The following is a 19141-nucleotide window of genomic DNA, read 5'->3' as shown; positions in this document are numbered from 1 at the left end:
GTAAAAGGAAACTGTAGGGGTAAAAAATTGTTTATTATATCTTATTATTGTATCTCTTTTTTTCTGATTATACCATGTATGTGTAATTTATATATGTCCGATTACGGATTGATAAGTATGCTGTGTGAGATAGCAACCTGATGTATTTAGGCAGCATAGATAAATAAAATATTTCTCTCTCTCTCTATGTATATATATCCATCCTTACACATAAGTCGCTTTTCTTGAGTTCTAGAGAGATAATTGTCAAATTTGAAAAAATCGAATTTCACGTTTGATTGGCGTGACATCATTGCGTTAATCAATTCGAATCCAACAGTCGAGATAGTTGAGCAGTGGATTCATTAGCGTGTTAACGTTAAAAAGATTGCTTCTCGCGTTGTGGAGATAAACTCCCGCTCCCTTTCTTCTGAAGTTCCTAATCGCCATTATTTAAGAGGTTCGTGCTAGCATTTGCCGATTTTTATTTTGGAAGGTATTAAAAAATAAATTAAAATTGTCGAAATAAATAATATAGTTCTTAATATAATTACGAAACATTTAAATTTAAGGAAAATTGAAATATGAGGCTATTGAATTCGCAGCCATTTATAAAATTAAAATCCTTATATTTACGTAGATTTTCTTAACTATTTCAAGGAATATTTATACCAAATTTGAAGAAAATCGAACGTATGAAATAAATAAAAGTAAAATTTAAAAGAATAAAATCCACACTGCCCAGTTTGCGATAGCGTCACCTTGACCGTCGGATTTTCTGAGGTCGTCCGCTGGCTCACCTCCGAAGTCCACTAGGACCTTGGGGATCTGGCCTCTCGGATATCAGCGATTCGGAATGTGATCTTGGGGAAGGGACGTTGCGAATAACTGTTTAGGCTGTCATGTGGATTCCAGTAAGAATTGGAGGTCTCCTTTAATTGGTCAATGGTTCATTATAAAAAATAAAAGATACATAGAATAGGTTCGAGTAAGACTGCTTCTTGGCGTTGATTTATTTAAAATATGCCAAATCAATTATAGATCAATAATGTTTGATTCGAGAGTGAGAGACATTTAGAGCTTCCTTGACATATATTTTTCTGATTACAACTAGTTTACTAAGGCTAGTATATACTGAAACCACAACACCATTTGAAAATTTATTATTATTGGATATGATGAAATCGAGATATTTTTCAAGATTCGATCCGATAAAATACTCAAATAGTATGAACAGCCGCATGACAATACCCACTAACCACCACAGAAAGCATTAAGTTATTTCACATTTGGAGAAAACGTATAATAACACATGTAACAACAGCTTAATATTTTTAATTTGTTCTCAACATTTCAGGAATATATTGAGTAGTACAATTGAAACTTGGAAATGGAAAAGGCTGTAAGTGCCAGTAATACGAAAAATGATAATTTGACGTGGTAACGAAGAAGAAACCAGCGCCAATCGACTAGTCCCCGCTAATTTCTATTTTGAACGGTTTAGTTCCTAGAGCTGTTCTTTTTTCATAATTTTAGAACAAAAATTGTGACGTTACCTATTTTTTTTTTTTTTTTTCTCAAAACTAGTTTTAGCTTTTACAGCTCTAGCATTTATAACAAAAAAATAAATTCTTTAATATGGACGGCCCTAAAAGCTTACCCCTCCTGGTTGAAGACGCCCCAAGAAGGTCAAGTTATGTTTCAAAAATTAAATAATTAATTATTTTTTACTCCTATTTTTTACTGGAACAGTCCATTTTCAACTTCTGAGGACTACCACAATATAAAGTTTAGAAGAATGAAATAAGGTGCTTTGTAGAAAGGATTATTTAAAAAAAAAATTAGAAGCATAAATTCTTGTTTTTCGTTAAATGTTTCAAATATCTTCCCACACTTACTTTTTGATTGTAACTGATTAGTCAAGTGATTTTTCATTTCAATTAGTCAATTATTGTTATTGTAGTTTCACTCCATTTATTATAAGTTTTTTTTATGATTTATGTTTGTTTTGAATTAATTTTTATATTCTTGTAAAGTGAATTGCTTGAAGTATCTGTATGTTCTTTATACTGGATATAGTATTTTTGTTTTTAAAATTTAGTCAGTTTTATAAACAACAAAAATACTGATATTATTATTTTTCAAAAAAGGTCGACCATTAAAGTCACCAGGAGAAGACATGGATCTGCTGGTGCCGGTGTAACGTCCTTGGCCCGGACCGCTACTCCTCATCGCCGATGACACAGCCATCCAGGCAACCTTTTGGTTGAAAAATGACACAATCGATTGTCGTGCCATCACATTCCCAGCGGGGCTGCAATTTGGCATCTGTGGTTGATTTATGGTTTTCGCACAGTCCTCAATAGACCGTAGTTACCGACATCTCTCTCCGAGATATTTTTAACCGTCGAAACGTTTGTCGTGTAAGATGTTCCATGTTTAACGCGTTAAACCGATATCGGCCTTCAGAGCATCACCTGTGGCTTCACAGGGCCGTGTCGAAACATCAATCATTGAGTATCTAAGTACTGAAGTAAACATCAGAAGGTCTGGGGATCAATTCGAAACTATTACGACACTTATCGCGCGTATATCATCATCATCGTAATAAAAGAAACTGATTTAATTTATACAGGAATTGTTTAGAATGAAAATTCGATATTGAACGGCTATGACAATTTACAACAGATAAGCTTAAAAAACTCAAATCAGATTTAATAAAAGCAAAACATACCATTAACTTGTAGGCTAGCAATTTTTAATTACCTCATGAGCAGTAGAAGTTTTGATCTGAGGAAATGGAATTTCTCATGATTTAGTTTGAAAAAAAAATTGTCAGGCAGTTTCTAAGGGTGACTTTGGCATGTAAAATTATTAAAAACTTAAAGGGTTAAATTTCCTCATAAGGTGAACCAGAAATTTTGCAAATATAGATCTGGGTAGGGATGATCGAGGACACAAATTTGGTGCGATTTGACCCATTCGGACGGAATTGATTTCATCTTTTGCTGACCAGTAATAAATCAATAAACCTATTCCAGTAAGCAATATATATTTCACAACATCAATTAGTATTATAAAAACCCAAGAAGCAGTATTATAATAACATATTCGGAGAAAAAAATTATAAAGTAAAGCCTAACGTAAGTACTACTTTGCGTGGTAAAACAATCATGAACCCAAGACGTGCCTACTCAAAAAACCGTTCAATGGTCCAAAGATCAATTCAAAATTTCGATTTAATAGATAAAAATCACATCCCAAAATTTATCTATTCATTCTAAAATAGTTTAAAAATATATTTTTTTTTTACTCTAATTGTTGGAGATCTTTTATACTTTTGTCATTGGACATTTTTATTTTTTTACAGCATTCCTGCGTTCTTTTTCAACTTTTAAGTACAATACGTTTACTTAGTTCTATGATATTCTAATATACAAAAAAAAAGATGAATAGAATTAAGTTTGACGTCAATGTTTGAAAAAATGTAAAAATGATTCTCCTCTAAAATTAACATTGCGTAAGATGTGCCATTATTCAATAAAAATAGCTGTATTTATTATGTGCTACATAAGTACTTATATCTGTAATAGTTTGATTTATGAGGCTGTCGCTATCTAGGTGGCATGGTTCGTTTAGACAGCTGTTTTAGGACACTCACTAGATCAGGAAGAAATAATGTAGATGGCAATGTTTAATTAGATTACGATGTTATAAACTAAGAATCATATTTTTTTTTTTACTGCTTGTAATAAATCAAAATAACACAGGAGCCGTACAGGGAGGTTTAATGAATGAATTTAAATACGGTTAATAAACGTAGTGAATATAGTAATAAGTGAATGCAGTAATAGGTCTGAAGCAGGTCATTACTCCGACCTATTGTTTAAAATGTAAAGTAAAAGAAGTTAGATTCTTAAAATCATATATAAATAAACAAATATATTGAGAAAATTCAAAGAAACTGACGATGTAATTACTTTCCCAAAAATAAATTTCTATTAACTATTTTCTATTAGGTATTATAGTATGTAATATATTTTTTAAATTATATATTATTACAGTTTAGAAAATGAGTTAATTTAAGATTGGAACATCAAATATTTTAAATATGTGAAGACGATAAAAAGGGCTTAAAGTTTACTGTTTAAAGATAATAATTGATTTTCTATTTTTTTTTTTTTTTAAGGAAACTAAAAATTGATTGAACTATCCTAGAAGGGGAATAACAATGTTAATACATTGATTTGGGTCACTAAAGGAAACGTATCTAATTAATAATAAGTTTTTACAAAAGTTTTGATTTAAATATTAATATAAAATTATTTCACAAAATACAGGCCCTTTTTACTCTCAATGATTTTAATTCTTTTTTAACCTCAATTAATATTTACTTTAACCCCCAAAAAGTTGACTTTTTAGTGACACCAGTCCTTCGTTTTCGATGTGAAACACTCTTCACAACCTGATTTTACATTTTTTTTTTTTAAATAACGGCCTTTAAAAATCAAAAAAAAAAGTTTTTGCTGGTCTATAATTAGACAGCGCGAGTCAAGAGAGCAGTAATGTAGATGAGGCAAGATAGCTTACGTTCTCAATTTTTCTTTAAGCGTGAATGATAGACAAGAGTGCTTTCCCGTTATCAAGGGTCGTAACGTTGGACATTACATTTTTTTAAATTGTGGCATACCATTGTATTTGATACCCCTCATCCCAGAAGAGAATCCTCGAGGTCGTAAACGGATCCTCGCTGACAGATCAAGAGAAACACTAAATTTAATTTAGTGTATTTCTCTAAAGACGTTACCGATGTTCTTAGCATTGGATAAGAAAAACAGACTTTTAGTCGAGTTGGACATTGCTTCCCTTGATCCACATTCATTGGGGTCAACTGGCTAATCTAATAGTCATATTTCAATGATGGTAATTTAATCATTGGTAAGTTAATGATTTGAAGGTTTCGAAATAGATCCGACCTTGGTATTTGTGCAGATTCCTGTGATTCTGATAATAAATTCTAATATATTTATACTTTAGTACACAATTATGAACACGTATCTGCTATAGTAAGCTATGTCAAACTAAATATGATTTTGAATGTTAACACAAAATAGATTAGAACTGTCTTCACGGGATAAACGTTTCTTCAATTTCTAGTTTTCCTACTACAGAATAACAATAGGCACTGAGAAATCCATACCTGGTGAATTACCATCGTTCATGGTCACGGTTTGGGACAGCCGATAAGAGCCTTCTGGGTCAAGTTTCACATTCGTTCGGTAGTGAACCTCCAACCTCCTTCCTCCAGCTGGATTGGTGGATAAATATATTTTTAAAAAATGTTAACCTATTTTAAGTAGAATTTAACATATTTTTTGTTTAATTATAATAACGTTGATAAATTAAAGTTGGATATTTAAAACTTACCTACCTGATTGAATATCTTAAAATGAAGATATATTTGGTTACATTCAAAATGATTCTCATCCTAAGAAATAGGTGGAGGAATCTGGAGGTACGATGCCGATGATACTAATGTAAAATAAATCAACGCCATTAAAACCCAAAGTTACAAGATAATTTCAAATATGATACTCCCACCAACGTCTCAGTCTCTACCCCTTCGACATTAACCTTTCTTTTCACATGTGATTATATTTTTAATATAGCCTAAAATCCTTACCCATATCAATCGCAATGATTAAATTATGTCTGTTAAATATACCGATTAAAGTGGCTCACAGAGGTTTTTCTCTTTTCTCTGGCGAAATTTTTAAATGGTGTTATAATATAACCTTTGAATTTCTAGTATTAAAAAACAATTTAATGATGAATTGGACGTATTTCTAAGATAGTACAGTAGAATAGGGTTATTTTCTCGTCGTGGAAACAAACCTGAAGCTGTCTTGTCAAGACTTTGTCAACGAACCCGCCTATGGTACAATCGATATAATACGTCAATTCAAATATAAAATATAATTTTTTTTTTTTTCTCAGATGTGCCAATATTAAAACAAAGCAGTAATATTTCAAATAGGAATTACTTTGTTTGGGTAAAACGATTCTTATTACAATATACAGGTTGACAAATATTTTCTATTTATTTTATTCTAATATTTGAAAACATATTTTCCTAAAAATATTTCACAGACCCTTCTCCTTTTTTATTGTATAACCAAACGCAGCTCAAAACTCTAATAATTTTTCCAACATGTACATTACCACTAGATAAATTATAAGTGATCCTCAACAGATAAAATCTTAATAGAGCTGTTAATTTTCTGTATGTTAAAAGAAAATACAAAGATGAAAAAAAGATTTCCGCACTTGCAATGTTCAACCAATTAAAACCAACTAAACTATTAGAGACACCTATCACTAGACACTTATCGAACACAATCCTTGAGATATGACGTAAGGTGTCTAATTGACACAATTTACTCACTGCTCTAGTTTAGGTTAGGAACACATTTTGATAGAGTTATATGATATACAAATTATGCATTTCAGAAGAAAAATTATTACAGAGATCCTCAAAAAATACACTTCTGAAAACATAAATCGTGATATCTGAATACAGATTTTCAGTTTCGAACTTTGATAATTAAACTTATCAATCTATCTGAAAAACATCTAACAAACAAGACTAATATATATTTTTTAATTAGTTATAATAATTACATGATGGTCTATACGTCCCTGCTGCCCTCTGGTAATTATTAAATGAAAATAGAAATATTTTAAAAATATATTATTAAAAATAGGTGTGTTATTGAAAAGATATTAGATGGATACGATTAATTACTTATCGGAGACTGGACAGTTACAAATGAGTTAATCTAGAAGTGGATAAAGAGGTCGACGACACATTTACATGTTGCCTCAGCACTAAATATGATCCTCAACTCTCGTGACCTCAGAACACTCCACTTTGGAACAATATATATTGCTGTAAGAAAGAAGTTCAGAGTGCGGTCCGATGTACCTAGCCGCCAGCCACACTCACTTGCCTTACCGTACCAGTGGTCCGGGCAGTGCCTCCGTGGCTGAGTAGTACGTCCCTTATGAAGGGCCACTGGATTCTAACCTGCGTCTAGGGTACAACTTTGGCCGCCATATTTTGCAATTTATTCTCAAGTAAATTAATATTTCCTTTTACAAAAATCAGAAAAAAATTGGTGAATTATTAAATTACGACATTAGAATAAAGAAAACGTCCATATTTTCATAGACATGTATACACTAAGGTCTGGAGTAAAGTCATGAAAGATGGTATCCAACGATAATGCATTATTTTGTTTCGATTGAGGAGTGTATGCATATGTATTCGCACTTTGAATATAAAATACATTTTGGCTTTAGCGACCGTTTATTTCGTATAGTGCTGAAACACATTAACATCCCTCAACTCATATTTTTTCACGTTTTTGTAGGTTAAGGTGAAATATTCATATACTCTGCTCATCTAATATTCGGTTAATAAATACAAAATTTCCCACTCTTTGGTACGAAACACAGTCCCAAATATAAGCATAGCCATTATCGAGCTTAACGACAACTCATAATGATGGTATAGGCTGACCCTCTCAGTAACCTTGACGCGAGTTGTGTAGACCATATTGGCATTGGCCATATAAGGCTCATTATAATTTTAATTTCTTAATTTTTTTTTTCGATATCAGAATAAAATATTCATTTCCTCTTACTGGCCACATTTCAAAAACTAGACGTAAAAATACTTTTTGCCACCACGTTTAATATCGTCTCAATCAAGGTATATTATACACTTCACAGATTTTACTATATACACAGATAGAATTAGCAGAAAAAAAACCATTTTTTCCCTATAAATGTCATTTGCGAAGTGGGAACAATAATAATATAATAGACAAACGTATCTTCAATTCAAAAATCTTTTGTGCCTGATTACATTGATAAGTCATCGTCATGGCAACTACAAAACAATAGGATCAGGTTAACTACATTAAGATTACATATAACAATAACTTTATAAAACTTTTGTTAAAGCAGATGGATCAATAATATTTTAATGAAAACTAGTTTATGGTTTGGGTTATTAAAATAATAAATGATTAAATATAGATTAATAACCTATAAATCCTCAACTTGGATGGATTCGTTTGGAAATGTCACTAAGGTAGAGAGAGGTATATGATTATTTCAGGATGAAAATAAAAAATATAGAAGAATTCTGATTAGATTAAGCTATCATCGGACTGGGCGAAAAGAAAACTCCATTAATATTGGTTTACGTCAAAAAATGTAGAACAAACATTGGTAATGCTTTAAATTATAAACTTTTTTTGGGTCCTTTATTGATTTCAAACTTAAAAAGGAACGTTTGCTAACCAAATCTGATAAAAACTCAGAATTTTAAAGAATATATCATATCATTTATAGCATTCCATTAGATATAGGTTAAACATTACTAAATATATGTAAGGTTTACAATAATATATGGTTAACAGCCAGCTTATATGTTTTTATATCATAATTTCATCCCGTGCATTACAAAACCAATGATACACAGAACCAATAAACTTTCAAGTAATCATATATATTTTTAAATAGTATAATTTTGAGTTTAACATTTTTTTTTGTTTTTAAAGAGGATAAATCGTCAATTGATTAAGAACTTAAAAACTTAAGATGAAAGAAATCCATAATATTGACAACAATAATTTCAAATACTGTGATCGTTACGTCAATGAGCCCAGCTGATTTCAATCATCTGTGCTATAATCTAGATGGCCATTATAGATCAGCTGATATTTAAAGAATCATGATAATTGCTTCATATTAAAAAAAATTAATAAAATAAAAAAGTGACGGAATCAAATACAAATACTTTTTTTTTTAACATTTAAAAAAGCACAGTTTTTCTCTCATCATAAAATCTTCCATATCCTCATCAAATATTGGGATTTTGAAAACTAATATAAAGGTAATTAAATCGTGAGTTAGAAAGTGACCCTAATTTATTTTAAAAAAAAATCAATAAAACATTAACGATAAAATATACAATCCATAGTGAGATCACTTTTTAAATCAAAACGATTTTGCCATGCATATTTTGTAATTATGTTATTATGAAGTATATCGGTTTGGGTAATAGAAATTTAATTTTTTTTGTTTTGCCTGGTTCTGTTATAACTTTTAAATTTGGACTCAAAGAACATTTCAGAATAAACTTCAGCGTATGAAATTCTTTATGTTGATATAAAATGTACAATGGTAGTCGTTTGTTCCGCGAAAATATTGAACTTATGCAATATTCAATGTATTGAAGGTCATCAGGGGTGTACAAGCAGATATGCGATTTATAATCCCTAAAAATGAATATTAAATATATACATACATATTTATGTATTTGTTATGCAACATTTGGGCACTTCAAGCGGACCCAAGGAAACTTTTTTGTATCCTTCCGATTAAATGAGCTGAATGTAACCATCTGTATATAACCATATTTGTATTCTTGGTAGAACCGTTTCCGTGAAAATTTGGTCCAGTCCAAACGTTTTTTTTTTTCACTGTTTTTAAACAGTTTTTGTACCTCTACAACCTCTCCACATTGAGTCAGAATATATATTGTCCAATAAATCATATAAATTTATATGATAATTGAATTGGTTTCAGGGAAGTACCTAAGGCATCTCAAAGTTTTTCGCGGTTTAGCAAACCTCCACAGCTCCTCCAAGTTTATGAACTTTTGAATTGAGAGTAAATATTAGATAAAAGGATATTAGGGTCTCAACTTTTAACGCGAACGTGAAATTTTATTAAATTAGTTAAATTAATTAGTACTAAAAATGATATACTTTTTGTTGCATTAAAAACACACTATAATTATCAACTACAAATGAAACCTGTTTTACAAACCCAAATTTGAAAATATGTATAATAAAAGGTGACTATTTATTACATTTTTAATATTTCTCTATTAACAGATCGGCCTTACAAGGTTCATGTAACAGTTTGTATTTTGTTTTAACAGTTGATAATGGAGGCGTGGGAAGGATAGTATAGTAAAACCAAAACCAAAAAAAAAACAAAAAAACATTTATAATGCTATAGCCATCAACAATCATAACTAATAAAGATCAGTTTAAAAAAAATAATTATAGTTAATAAATATATAAATATAAAATACTTTATACAGGAGAAATGGCACACCAGAGTTTGCAATCACGTATTGACATTGTGGTTATGGAACCGTAGCTAATGTTTGTTTCATGATTCAAAACATTATTATTAGCAAGAAAGGACCTTTACCCACTTATTCTGAAAAACCTGAAATATGGATAAAGAGAGTATCAAACTCAAATTGGTAATAAAAACGAAGCATTTCCAATGTTTTAATTAATTTTATATTAAAAAAAGAGGTATTTAAAACTTTATAAAATGTTATCGAAGAAGGGTTTCGATGAGGGTGGGTATTCTGTCCATTTTTTTTTGTGTAATCCAGCCCAGAATGGATAAAAGTATCGGTCGTGAATAGTACCGTTTCGCTATTTAATTATTTACGTTCCATAGATTAGATAGTAACTCAAGATTAATACGTTTGTACATTTTGGAAGATTGCTGATTGACCGTATGTATCAATAAATGGAATTTGGTCAGGGTGCGGTCAAATTAAACTCAAATAGTAATTTAATGTTCTATTTTTATTTGAGCCCATGTTGCAGGGCTTCGTCAGGGCTAAAAAGATACAAACACTTAAAGATTAAAATCAAATGAAAATGAACGATACATAATTCATACCTATTTTGACTGAAGTCGAAGTCAGACTGAACCGTTTGTATTGGGAGGAGTGGGGATGGCAGTTAGGTACGTAGACATTTTTTTTAAAGTAAACAGTGTAAAAAATATTAAAAGTAGGTAAACAATAAATGATAATATACATAATGGAGGGGGTGAAGAAATATTTAAAAAAAAAATTTTAATTTACATGGATAGAAAAACAAAGAAGAAATAAAGTTAAAATAATGAGATACAATAAATATAAATGATTAATAAATACAATATACCAAATGAGTAGGGATACAGAGGTATGTAAATTATATAATAGAAAAATTAATAATAAAGTAATTTATATAAGTATACGTAAGCTGGTAACATATGAATATAAATTAAAAAATAAGATATATAAATATAAAAGTAAAAGGAAGGATAGTAAATATAAAATGTAATTAAATTATTGGATAAATTTAGAATTTTAGCCCTGACGAAGCCCTGTAATGTGGGGCGAAGCGCTGGCTCAAATAAAAATAGTATATAAAATTACTATTTGAGTTCAATTTGACTGCACCCGGACCAAATTCCATTTATTGTACAATTCGTTCGTTTTGTTCAATAATCAGTTAATCTGTGGACTGATTGAACAATTCGTTTGCTTCTTTTTTATTCAATCTGGTCTGTAGGACAAAATGCTCACTCTGATTAAAATAGAAATTTTATTTAACTTTATCTTAATTACTAATTTTTCTTCAAATTAATAATGATTCTGATATTCGTATTTTATTAATATTATCGTACAAATTTTTACCAAATATCAAGTTTAAAATGATAAATAAATAGATAAATGACCTTTTGTTGAAACAAGAGAAGATAAAAAATACCATGAACATAAAAAAAAAACTAATTCTATTTTTACTAATTTTAAATGTTATATTTCATAATGAAATGTTAATATACTTTATATCTCAAGGTTTTTTTTTTCCAGTTGGGAGTTCAAAGTCATGATAAACACGAAAATTAAAAAAAAAAAACCAGGGACCCAACCAAAAGAAGTCCATTAACCTTTCATTTACATATAAGTTGCTAGGACCATGTTAGGATTTTATTCTGTGTAATGGAGTTCTACTCGGACATTAAAGTGAAAAGAAGCACGACACTGGACTGAAAAATGTAGCTGCTTTGCTTTAATAATGGCAAATTTAGCAATTTTTTAATTTTGTATTTGACGTATTCCGTACTAGTTTTGGAATAGGCTGTAGGACGATAAATAAAATAACCCTATTTCACGGTACTATCTGTGGAATACGAATAATTTCAAATAAATTCAAAGCATTTTTATTTGTTAGATGTGCCTTTGTGCACAGGGCAAAGCAACATTATATACCCCTTCATCGTACAAGATCCATTGAAGCAGTGAACGATTAACAAAACGAAATTTTTTAAATCACTATATCTGGATACAATGGGTGGATTTATCGGCATTCTTTATAGTATTAAATTATTTATTTTTTGTAATGAATATTAAAATAAATAAAAGTGAAAAACAAAGTTTTATTGTTTGTATGTTGTATGTATGTTACTACTGCAGTCTATCCCCGTAAGTTTAATACGAGCACACACAATCTGTTAACATTAACTGACCCACAGTGATATTATAACTAACATCATACCGTGCCGAGCATTCTGGAACTGTGACAGATCAGGAACTTGAACTATGAATTTAATTATTTTTATTTTTAGAGGTTGGTTCGAATAATCACAGAATTATTTTGATAATTTAGAAGTTTAATATTTTTTTATAATTTATTTATTGTTATTTACATAACAACAGTATAAACAAATATATACAACAAATACATTTGCTGTAGGTGACATAGTGACATGATACAAACATGTGGAGAATCTACCCATTGATAGAACTTCAATGACATTTCTAGATGAGAAGATCTCGAGGTTATCTTCTTTTCAGACGCCTAGGAGGATTATTAGGTAATGAAGGAGGAGCTAGGTTAGAAACAAGTGGATTGGGTGGTTGGGAAGTTTATCATGGAAGGAATGGTAACTGGTTCTGGTCAAATCGGCAACATATTTTATCGGCAACATAGGGACATTGAGGTCCTGATGAATGACTTGAATTGTGACAAAGTAAGGAGCATTAAGGATGTTGGACTGTAAGGATTAGATTCGGAAGGAATTTGATGGTTTAGTGGAGCCCCAAAGCTCAACTCCGTATGTCCAGATAGGCCTTATAATAGTCATGTAGATCTGTCTTTTGCAATCATAGATTTGCAATTTAGACCGTTTGTCTAGTAAATGTTGTAATAGTCAGAATCGACGAGCAGTTTCCTGTCTTGAATGAGGATTCCATGTCAGTCGTTTGTCCTAAGTAAAGGATCTGTTCGACAGGAATTAGTGGGATATTATTAAAGGATACTGTAGGGCAAAAGGTTTAATATAATGATTTTATCTGAACGTCAGATTTTACAATTTTTTTTTTCATATGAACTACAGAGTCTCTAGATTAAAAATTAAAAACTTGTTAAAATATTCACATTTTAAATTAAAAATTAGTTATATGGATTAAAACTGATTTCATTTCATCTTATAAAAAAAGTAGAAATTGGCATTATGGTAGTAGTAAAAATATTTGAATAAAACGTTTTTTCCGTTAAGAACTAAAGCCATTCAGGTAACAAGAAATGTATGAAAATCGGTACATTTTAAATAAAAAAATAAGTCTGTGGATCAAAATTAACTTTTTATCAACAAATTAAAAATTGGTAATCCGTACAACTCGAATAGCTGGATAAAATTAATAAAATGAATAGATTCGTATTTCGGGGCTGATCTTGAATCCACAGTATTCTATCAAACATGGTTTTGAATTAATCTTCATAACATTAGCATGGTAAAAAACCGATATTTTCAGGAGGACATTTCCGTAGCCGCTGCAAGAGTACTGAGACGGCCGACTGAAATAGGTCAGTCCCTTCACGGCTAAGGATGTTTTTCTTTCTTGGGCAGACTTCATGACCAGGCCAAGGTTGAATGTATAATATCCAACTCATACATAACAAATCATAACATAATTACCGGTAGAATACACCGTCATGTTTCAGGAAGGACTCTTTAAAGGATGTCTTTAAAGGACTGTACGATAGGATAACATATTCTTATCGCATAAAGATTAATGAAAAAAAAAAATCATTAAATTCATTCTTCTGTACTTGAATATTACAAAACAAGCAGGTTCTATAACTAAACCAATTAAATATTTACCTTTTTAGCTAAATGATGAATAATTCTATATCTCTGCAACCTCTTTCAGTTATTATCCAGCTCACTTAATTTTGGAATTTATAATGGAATGGAACAATCTGCCACAATTAAGGGCAATAAGTGTTATGGTTGTAAGTACTCAATCATACTATAAATTAATTAAATAAATATATTATAAAAAAAACTATTACAATAAAATTAAAATAGAAGAAATCAATATAAAAGCTTGGATAATAATAACGATAAAATATGCAAAACAATATATACGTATCTTAAGTAAACATAGGCAGATAAATAAATTAAATAATAGAAAAATAAGAAAGCAACAAACATTTTACATTTAAAATAAATCATTTTGAATACTTTTGTGATTGACACAGTTTTAGAAAAGACTGTACATTTTCTGACTATACCTCCGTCCTAGAAACGTTTTCCCCGCAAATTATTATTTTTTTTCGTAACTTACATAAGAGAGCATTTTTTCTATACGATTTTTGGCTAAGAGAATCTTCAATATCTCAAATATCGATCGTCTTGGCGTATACAAGTACAAAAAAATAAAATAAAAATTATAAAAAAAACCAAAACCTACATAATGCATTGCATTCATTTAAATTATGATTTACTCAGTTTAATCCTTATATAGCCATATTGTCTTTGCCTATAACTTCTCTACGGTAAGAGGTTTCTCAGTATGCTTATTCAACAGGCAAAAAGTAATTAAAATTTTATTTGATTGGAATTCAAATTAGAACTCTGTTTTGCAAAAACAGACGTTTCGCCTAAATATCACCATAGATTGGTGGCTCATTTTTTCAATTTTCAATTATTATTTACGGTACAGTACCAAATTCATTTTTTTTTTATCTTGATCAGAATCAGAGATATAAAATAAAATGTCTTCCACACAAGCTACATTCTCACTTTTCTTTCCGGGAACACTATGACGTAGTGACTATTATTTTGAATATTAATATGAGTTCGATATTTCTAGATTCATCTAAAAAACTTCCTTCCAACTCTCCGAGGAACATTTGGGATCAAGTACTTGTCAGTTCGCTTTTACCATACTGGAAATAAAGTAAGAATTTAAACAACTATTTTACTTTATACTTTTGTTCCATTATGTGAAGTGTGGTCATTTTTACTGAAGTAAAACCTTAAAGTTTTCGAAAATAAAGTATTTCATGGAATAATGACCAACAAGGTGAGGCAAATAGAGAATTAACTGAGACGATTTGTAAAGTTTTAGCGATAGATATAGAACAAATCACTAAGTTTTTAATAAGAAACCCCTTTTATGATGGACAAACCTCCTAGTCCTGGAGTTCGCCAAAACCTAAATTGGAGTATTTTTTCTGGAAAAATGTGCAGTTCCATGGAATTTGTGAAGGAAGGCAAGATATATAGACATGTAGGTATATAGGCTAATATTTAGTTTCATCTGTTGCTTTAGTTGGTTGACTAATTGGACTAAAATAAAATAAAAAAATTAAATCAACGAGAAAAAAGGGTGAAAGAGAAATTAACACTGGAACATCGGCTTACCCTTTGATATAGTTAAATAAATTCGAGATACATTATACGCACATTATATCTGAAGAAATAATGTCTTCAGGTTTTTTTAAAGTTAGTACCCATATCAACTTAAAAAGAATTTAACAGTAAATACGATCTTATTTTATTCAGGTCACTGAATAGACGTTAGCAATTATCTTTCATAAATAAACTAACTGTATTTAAAATTTTCCTAAGACCAATAAGTGCATAAGGGATAAAACTGTGTTGTTCTGCTTAAAACTTCTAAATCCCGAAATTAATCTCCTTTCAGGAAGGAGTATTGCGTAAATAGAGGATTCTATTTCACAAATTTTAAACTACACAAGGTTTAGAACATGGAATAATTTCAGATTCGACCAAAAAATATTACAATGACCTCTAAGAAAGAGTGTCTTACACCTCAAAACTCCTCGAATAACGTAGGTGGAGGCAAAGAGAAATGCTGACTTAGGTAGTACTTCTGGGCGATGAGGCACTGCCTAAGCTGACGAGAAATTATATTATTATAATGAATTTTGCAGATTGAAAATTTTACTAATTAATAAAGTTTATTTGATTGATAAATAAATGAATTATTTGATAGTCGAGTTATGATAATAAAAGTCATTGATGAATAAGAAATGTCCTCAGTGGAAGAAGGCAGCGGGGCGATCAGTATTCCAGGCGAATAGGACGAAATTGCTTTGAATAGCCAATTAATAGAGACAGAACAGCATAGCATAACTTCCAGCGGTGACATATTGTACCGCATTGTTCCGGTCCTTGTGGGATAGCAGCTCTCTCTCTCGTCACTACTCGCGGGTTGTTAGCCTCGTAAATTTATCCATTATCGAATAAGGCAAATTATCGACACTACAATCACTAGTACGGCTTCACTTCGTTAGGTCTCGTTATTTTACGTAAATACAAAGCCTACAAGGCAGAGGCGTTGTTACAACTACGTACTGGGGATAGGGGACAAAATCCTAAATTACCTAACAATTTTAACCTAATTTACTGCATTAACGGAAGTTTGGGGTGCATCCCCTGAAACTTGCCCTTATTACTTTACTTACTTACACATATCTATAATATATAGAAAGAGGAAGTATTTAGGTATATAGGCCATATAATATCCAAAAATTTCAAATTCAAGTTTTCAGCAGAAATATACATTTTTAATCCAAATCACTAAGTATCGTAAAGTGGCGTATAATCGATTTTTCGTTTTCTTGAAAACATCTCACAAGATTTTGATTAGTCTCAGTATATCGATGTATAATCAAGTGATGTTTAACATCTGAGAGGTTCTATCCCCATTGAAGTAGTCTAACAGCATTACAATTTTCTATAAGGTACATTCTTTATTTATTACAAAATAATCAACCTTCTATTATTGTAAAAAAATCGCGGTTTTATGTCGGTCCTCAAATCTCAAACTTGTGTCCTGGCGTAAAGCCATATCATATTCTATATCGGCATATTCTCATAAAACCTTGTTTACCCATACATAGCTGGAACGTCTAACAGCTTTATAAGCAGTCAGGCTATCGTAAAATCTGGAGTGGAGGACCCAAGAAAAATCTTCAATGCAATTTAATTTAACTTTTATAGTTACAGTTTCTTAATTATATTAAACAATAATACCTTTTATTGTTATATTTACCAGTTTGTTATACAACTGATAAATAGGGAAACCTGAATTTTTCAAATAAATATATGTATAAATACATGCCACTGCAGGCAATGAAGGATCTTGGAGTTACGAAGTACAGCAAAATAAGGGTAATATCCACGTTAGGCCAACAGATTGTTCTAGAACTAATTGAAGGCTCAGGTACCTATTTAATTAGGTAGTTTCTTTGTAGGTGTTTCTCTAAAGAGTCTTCTGGCTCATTTTTATCGAGATGAAAATTAATTTTATGATTGATTATCTGGTTCCAGATGTTGGTAATCGAAAACAAGGGTTTCCAGCTAGTAAGAGCAAGACGGCCACACAAGACAACATAGGAAACATCGACCATAACAATATAACAGGTAAATCATACGTTAAGAACGTACTATCTATTTTTAGATATTAATATCTTATCAAGTAACTTACTCCCCGAATTAATTTTTATATTAATTAAAATTAGTTCAAAAATTTAGTTTAATTTGTTGAAATAAAGTATTAAATTTATTTTCAATTATGCAAAAGAATTTAATAAGGACATAATAAAAATAAAACATATCTCATTAGCTACAGACGAGAGTGTTTCTCTAACATTTTAAGAGTTTTACGAATTTGATGAAAAACTCGCAAATAGTATAGACGCCGTTTTTTAATTTCAGGCGCTTTTTAAATATTGATCGATTTTACTATCTTCAAGTTTCCGTTTTAAGCTAATATTTCAAAAGTGGTATAGGACCGTAGGTCGGGGGTTTTAGCTGGGCGGGTCCGGCGGGGAAGGATTTCCCTTATTGTGTTATTATCATCTCTTGTGAGATTGTGACATATCGTACATCGACCAACCTACTCGCTACAATTGTCTGTTCAAAAAGTCTATTACAAAATTATTTAAAAAAAAAAAAAAAAAAAAAAATAGGCATCCTTGATATGTTGACTAAATAAAAACCTATTTTTTTGTTATGCTAGTTTTTTTTATCAGTATGGTGGAGAGGGTGGAGGGAGATGAGTGGTGTAATCTCGTGTAAAAGACATTCCAAACTATGCACAATTATAAATAATAAGTAAAAACAAATAAATAAAAATAGTAATAGTTTGTGCCTAAAGAATACATGAAAAAATAACAAACCAAACAAATGTTATTTACAGAATTAATAAAATAAATAATCAACTTATACTGAAAACATAATTAAGACAATAAAAAGAATATTTTTTTATACAAAAAAAATAATGACAATAAAAATAGAAATAAAATAATATAGAGCATATAGCTGCATATCTCCCATGAGCCTCGGCTTCAGTCTTCGAGATGCTGTTGGATTGCACTCGTTGTAAGTTACTGCTCCTTTATCTACCGGTAGAGGAATTTTGTGAAACGTTTTCGATGAAAAACAACGATTTCTATTTTAGTTCTCGATGTAGGTGGATGGTTTATAAACCATGGAGAATTTATCGCGAAGGTCTCAGGACCTTATTTTGGTATGATTGCATTTTTTTTTTAGAAAAGATGCCGCTTCCCAGACTTCACATTCGAACGTTAGTAATGGCTTTAATATTGTTTTATAGGTAAGGATGGTTACATCTGGTTTTAATCGAAAATTTATATTTATGATAGTATGCAGAATTGCTAATCTTAATTCTGGTAACCGGTCTGTTTGAATTATTCATAGTTGTAAGAGTATCTGGATCAAGAGATGAGTTTATTATTTCTTTTATTTATTTACATCTCTTATAGTTATATATATGCATAATGTATTAAAGTTGTTTAACAGAAATTTATAGTTAGTAGCGTTGTGTAAAAATACTGTTGATATTTTTATAAAATTTGATTTAGTGATATTGAGGTTATTATTATCGCTAGTACTTGCTATTGACTTACTTGATCGAGATGTCAACTTCAGTAAGATGAATAAATCT

General features: G+C 30.4%; 1 protein-coding gene across 6 annotated transcripts in view; it reads right to left on the bottom strand.

Annotated features, from left to right (window-relative positions):
* Positions 1 to 19141, bottom strand: part of LOC106685447 (gastric triacylglycerol lipase) — a 77373-nt gene that overhangs the window by 23821 nt on the left and 34411 nt on the right. Inside the window, exons 1-2 of one of the 6 annotated variants that reach the window (XM_024362035.2) lie at positions 5407 to 5608; positions 5180 to 5287 (exon numbers count right to left, since the gene is read on the bottom strand). The exons of 3 other annotated variants lie outside the window; for them this stretch is intronic. In XM_024362035.2, the coding sequence (XP_024217803.1) occupies positions 5180 to 5194 (15 nt within the window). In that variant the 5' untranslated portion in view covers positions 5195 to 5287; positions 5407 to 5608. Of the gene's footprint in view, positions 1 to 5179; positions 5288 to 5406; positions 5609 to 6853; positions 7083 to 19141 lie in introns of those variants that run through there. 2 more of the 6 variants (XM_014428117.2, XM_014428120.2) reach the window with 2 other exon arrangements.

Source organism: Halyomorpha halys, unplaced genomic scaffold (genome assembly GCF_000696795.3).
Source record: "Halyomorpha halys isolate HHAL.00 unplaced genomic scaffold, Hhal_1.1 Scaffold692.1, whole genome shotgun sequence".
In the NCBI taxonomy this organism is placed as follows: domain Eukaryota; kingdom Metazoa; phylum Arthropoda; class Insecta; order Hemiptera; family Pentatomidae; genus Halyomorpha; species Halyomorpha halys.
This window is presented reverse-complemented; position numbering and strand designations above follow the sequence as displayed.